We start from the raw sequence: 6,000 nt of genomic DNA on the forward strand, positions 1-6,000 counted from the left end.
CCAAATGGCCTAAACAGTCAGAGCTGGGCTGATCTGAAGCCAGGATCCAGGAGCTTCTTCCAAGTCTCCCACGCAGGTACGGGGGCCCAACGACTTGGGCCATGTTCCACTGCTTTCCCAGGCCATAGCAGAGAGCTGGATCGGAAGTGGGGCAGCTGGGACTAGAATCAGCATCCATATCGGATGCTGGCACTGCAGGCGGTTGCTTTACTCGCTTCGTCACAGAGCAGGCCCCCTCAACAAATTCTTGGTGAAAGAACAAAACTAGAGTTGTCTGTTCGAGTCTTCAATAGTGTTGAAACAGGATGCTGTTGGGGGTGCACTTATTCTGGGATGCCCTTATTACCAGGTTACCTCACGCCTCATCTGTTTCCTTGACAGGAGCCAACTTACCCGAATGGCCACACAGGGCATAGTTAGGTGCTCAAGTTTTGGACTGCTGGTGAGAAGAAGTTGTTATTCCATAGCTCTCTTCTTCTGAAGTATTTCTAGGCCAATATAAAAAAGGAGTGCTCCTTGTGCTATGTTTAGCTGTGGGCAGAAGCAAGTTGCGCGCTAAACCTCATGATGAAGTGTTCTCATTACATTTTTGGCTCTGTTTTGCAGGCCTTGTACTTTGAGCATTGGGCACTTACTTGGATTGATTCAAAGTGCCAAACCTTAATGGTTTGGAATGTCCCTAGTTCTAGTCCAGATATGGGTGAGAGGCAGATGGAGGGGAATGGTGATTTGTGAGATCCAGAGCAAACACTACCCTCCAGGAGAGGTAATTCAGAAACACTGGAGCTGAAACTTGCTACTGTTGGCCAATGCAGCACTGTGAAGAGCACACTCTGCCTGCCTTTGATGGCAGAGCACCGTAGCTGGAGCCATCTCCATCTCCCCTTAAGAGCGTCAAGCCCTCTGGCTGCCTCACCTGGCTGAAGTCTCAGGAGTGGAAGTGTACAGTATCAGATCTCTTCCTCTCTCTGGGGTACTGGCCCCATCCTGTCATTATGATCACCACCATCTCAGCTACTGTGATACGGACTCTGGTCTTACAATCTTTGCCTCCTGTAACTAGAAGAGCCAGTGCCTCCTAAGTCGTTGACTCTCAGATGAACGTCACCTTGGTCTGGGGGCAAAGGTCTAAAAGACAGATTTAGCCTGGGGAGGAACATGGCCAAGCTTGTGGTCCCTTTGTGAGAAATCAGCAGACTCTGGCCCTGTTCTCTGTCTGGTCTCTCAAGAGAAGATTGCTTGTGATTCTCCTGTCCAGTAACTTTCTCAGCAGCATTTTAGCTAATGCTTATTGCTTGCCAGTCAATGAGTACTGTCTGTCCTGTGTTCAGTGTTGTATTATCCATTAGCTCATCACAACTCTAGAAAGCAGTATCTCCACTTGGTTGACCAGGAAACTAATTAGAGAAGACAACTAACTTATTCAATATCAATAATAAGTTGAGAGCGAGGGTTTGAACCCAGTTCTCTTTGAGACCTGCTAGGTGCTCACTTAGTACTCTCTGCAGAATGCCCAAGACCAGTGATCTTAACAGCTGGACCCTGGCTCCATTCTCTTTCAGCGTTGCAGTCTATGCCTCAGGCCCACAGGCCCTCAAATGTACTCAGACAAGACCTGGGAGAATAACTATAGTCAAGATGGGTCATTTGGGGGAGGAGTTGAGTCAGGTATGGAGAGAGGAGGGTTAAGAATTTGAAATCTAGCCTACTCATTGTTCACCCTTCCACAAAGATAAACCAAATTGGGTTGGAGAATACACAGGAGCTCAGAGAAAACCCCCGCACAAACCTCTGCAGCTCTTTGCTAACCCCGGTCAGAGCTGCCAGCCCAATGCTCGGGGATGACCTTCACCTGTGGAATGGGATGACCGCCACCCCTGCATTCCTACGTGTGCAATATTCTTGTGCACCGGATTTATTCACTGGGCTCCACTGAAGCCCCATGTGCAAAGTTGCTGCCCCCGATGAAAAGACAAGCAGAACGCAGGCCCTCCGCTCAAGAAGCTCACAATGCAGGAGTTGAGCGAATTTCTAGACTCTTCCTTGACTGCCATCAGAGAGACATTTTCTCACATGTAGGCCAAAAATGGAATTCTTGTAGCAGACGACTGGTCAAAAATGACCTCCAAAGCTGCTCTCGTCTCTAAGAGCTCATGATCCCAGGAATCCTGTAGCTTCACCTTTGAAGAAGAAATTGCTTCTATCATTCCAATGCCCCCCACCCCATAAAAGCTCAGCTACTGTTAGCGTCAGAATTTTCAGAACATTTCTGATTTCAAATACTGTGTCACAAATACATACAGTAGTTCAAAGACCCTATTTAGTAGTTAGTGTCCCCTTTAAGCATGTATCTTTCTGTTTCCAGAGACTGTAGGCCTAGTCCTTTGACCAGCGGCTCAAGAATATTATTTCCTGGAACCTGCAGTGTTTGCTGTCCTGCCTGCCTTTGCTTGCCTGGCCGTGTGGCCAGGAACCGCGTTGGGCGGCCTGTGCGTGCTCTGCATGTCTGGCTGCTGTCGGTGCTTCCCGGGGACAGCAGCTGCCACTGAGCCTGTGCCTCTGCGTGCCTGCACAGAGTCCCTGCTGTCCGCGTGGCTGCTGTGGATCCAGTTTAATTCAGATCAGCAAAAGCGATGGAGCACTAGTGCTAGGCACTGCAGGGGATACGGAAACCAATGGCACCATCAGAAAAACTCAAGTAACTACAGTGAAGCAAAGGAGGCGGTACAAGGGCAGGAAAGAGGTTTAAACAAAGGGGATGAAGGGAGGAACTGTGCCTGGGGCTAGGTAGGAAGCTGGCAGAGGTCACGGTCCCAGCCGGGTGGGAAGGAGGCAGAGGATTGGATCCTGGGAGCAGGTCGGGCGCTGGCCACAGGGGAGCAACACAGGGCAGGAGCCCGAGGGAGGCCCCCGGGTTGGGGAGACGGTGCTGTTCGCTGTGGACGTGGCTGGTTTGGAGGACAGTGTGGCGTGTGATCCAGGAGCAGCAGTGGGAATATAACTCAGTTAAAAATTCAGCAGCGGCAACAGCGTGGAGAATGAGGGCTGAATTATAGATATCTTTTCCCAAGAAAGAAGATGAAAGGAGAGGTTTGCTTTTTTGTTTTGTGTTGTGTTTTGGCCGGTGGCTTTAAGTAGGTCACTGCCACCTCCGCCGGTGGAAATTGCCGGGCCAGGGGAGCTGCACGGAGAGAAGAGAGTAGCGCCCCCTCCCTCCCTGTCCGGTGTCGGCAGCCTGCTCCGGGGGGCTGTTTGGCGCCATTATTTTCTCATAGATTCGCCTGTAACAGTAAGTGCCGCTAGCGTTTATGATGGATGAGTACAAGCCCGGCGGAGAGTGATGATCCCTTTCTCGCTGCAGAGCCCACGCTCCCTTCCAGGATCTGCTCCTCCGCCCCTTTAGTCTACTTCCTGTTCATCTGCCCCTTCGTCCTGTGCGGCCTGCTGCTCGTGGCCCTGCTCTGCGTATACCGGAAGGCCAGGAAGGTGGCCACGCTGGGTTCCAAGGCGCAGAACGAAAAGGCCCTCTGGCTCGATCTGGGCGGGGCTGGGGGCAGGACCGCAAACAGAAGGGAAGACCAAGAGGAAGAGGAAGAGGAAGGCCAGTGAGCCCCGAGAGGCACCGGCAGCTGATGGAAGGGCGTGCGGCCTTTGCACTGGACTCCCCGGGTAGGGGGGTGGGGATCCTCATTCTGTTTGTTGCTGTGGCCCTGATAGTGAGTGGGCACATTCACTATTGAGTGTATACGCGGGGTTAAGGCGGTGCTTTGTGCTGCTGTAGATCACCTCCCCCACCCCGGGGGCTAGACAGCACCATTCCCCCTCCCCAGAGACCACCCCTCACGGAAGTCCCACTCCCCCCCACACAGCCTCTCAGTGCAGGGAGACCCTGTGGCAAAGCCCGGGGGCCTCCCTCCCCTCCCGTCTCTTCTCCTCTCCGATGCTCTGGGAACACCACCGGGAGTAGCCCGTCCCACTGGCCCTAGGTGGCCTTCCCCCTGCAGGTAAGAGGCCAGGAGAAGCTGGGCACGTGACAAGCTCTCGTGTGCCTCCGCGCTCCCTCTCCGACCAGACTTGACTTCTTTGGAGGCAGAAACCCAGTTTTCTTCCTCCAGCCCATCTGTAAATGCCTACTCAAGAGCTTAAGAGTAGGTGTTTCATCCATTTTGGCTCATTGACAACATGCTAAGACAGCTGACAGCCGAGTTTTTCTGTGCTCTGTTTCTGTTCTCTATAACGTCCTACGTCATCACTGAGGAGCAACCGTGTTTCGTTTCGTTTTGTTCCGTGGGGCAATGCCCCTGCCCACCCCCAGGGCCCCTAGTTTCCTTTCCTCCTCCTGCCAAAAGGTCCACGGGGTCCTGGGGCAGCTGTGGCTGGTGGCAAGGCTGGTGGGAGCTGTGTGGAGGGGCAGGGGTTAACAGTGGTCCCGTCCCCCTCCTATGCCAGCAGGGCCAGAGTTTGGGGAAGCAGAGGTCCACTCTGGCCCCTGGGGGTCGGCCATCAGGCTGGAAAATTTCACGGAGGTGGGTGTCATGCTTGAGGCTTTCAACAGCTGCACTGGGGCGCCCTCCCCGCTGTCTCACGTTGCACCCTGTATTGGAGATCCATCGAAGCCACACAGCAGACTTGAGAAAACACATCTATTTATTGTCTGTGTGGCCAAAGGGTTCACACTCGGCAATTTGCATTTCCAAGGAGAGCGATTTATTTTTAATTATTTTATCAGGCACACAGCCCTCTCCAAATGTGATTGGTTCCTTTGCAAGTGGATTATTGGTAGCTATAAGAACTCCCACTGTAGACTCGCTTGTTCCTTAAATTCATCTCCCTTTATGCCCCATGTGAAATACTGTTTCCTTAAGCATGTCAACACATTGGTTCCTTCTCTCTCAGGTAAGGGAGCATTTTAGGGAAAAGGAAGCTGGAATAGAGTGTTCTTAGAAAGCCCCATGGTCCCCTCCCCTCACTTTTTAGGAATCTGTATTTTAATTGGGATTTTGAAGGGATGCAGCCTTGGCCAGAGAATCATGGATGGGTTCTGGTGCTGCTCCTCTGCCTGAGTGCCCCCCGCCCACCACAACCCCTCACCTCCCCGTTCACCTGGGTGTCACCTTTCAGCTTCTTCACATTTCAATCCAGCACAGAGATGCCACAGAGACCACCAGCCTGTTCCAGCCAGAGCACAAGGGGGGAAGTATTATTTCCAGGGAGCACTTCTATGTGTCAGGTACACAGGGCTCAGCGGTGCTCCCCCACCCCCAGGAGGATCAGTGTGTTTGTTCTGGTCACCCTGCTTTTATTCCTGGGCCCTACAGCACATTTTACTTTCTAAGCAGTTCCATTTCACTGTGGGTCTCATAATGGGTTTTTTCAGGCAACTAAAACCCCTAAGTCGTCTTTCTCCTTTTGAACTTCTAGAATAAAATTTGTTTGAATCCAATTTAGCAGACTATCTCTTCTCTCTCCAATTATGTACTTCTTCATTTTTGTTCTGGAAGCTTCATGGAGAGCTTCACCTTTTCTCCTTGATTTAACCTCTTCTATTCTGTGTCGCCCACCTGCTTTTACATTTTTAGTGTTTTGTGTTGCACATCCTCCCTAGCTTCCATCTCAGGGGCTGGCGAACTGTGGCCCACAATTTCTGCTTCTTCTTCTTCTTCTTCTTCTTCTTCTTCTTCTTCTTCTTCTTCTTCTTTTTTTTTTTTTTTTGACAGGCAGAGTGGACAGTGAGAGAGAGACAGAGAGAAAGGTCTTCCTTTTTCCATTGGTTCACCCGCAAGCGGCTGCTGCGGCCAGCACACCGCGCTGATCCAAAGGCAGGAGCCAGGTGCTTCTCCTGGTCTCCCATGGGGTGCAGGGCCCAAGCACTTGGGCCATCCTCCACTGCACTCCCGGGCCACAGCAGAGAGCTGGCCTGGAAGAGGGACAACCGGGACAGAATCTGGCGCCCCGACCAGGACTAGAACCCGCGGTGCCGGCGCCACAGGCAGATTAGCC

General features: G+C 52.1%; 1 protein-coding gene across 1 annotated transcript in view; it reads left to right on the top strand.

Moving 5' to 3' along the window:
- CD101 (CD101 molecule) overlaps positions 1–3,609 on the top strand; it is a 33,676-nt gene extending 30,067 nt beyond the window's left edge. The window contains 1 exon segment of the mRNA XM_062190126.1: positions 3,362–3,609. Coding sequence (XP_062046110.1) covers positions 3,362–3,609 — 248 coding nt within the window.
- The last annotated feature ends 2,391 nt before the right edge of the window (positions 3,610–6,000 follow it).

Source organism: Lepus europaeus, chromosome 5 (genome assembly GCF_033115175.1).
Source record: "Lepus europaeus isolate LE1 chromosome 5, mLepTim1.pri, whole genome shotgun sequence".
NCBI lineage: Eukaryota > Metazoa > Chordata > Mammalia > Lagomorpha > Leporidae > Lepus > Lepus europaeus.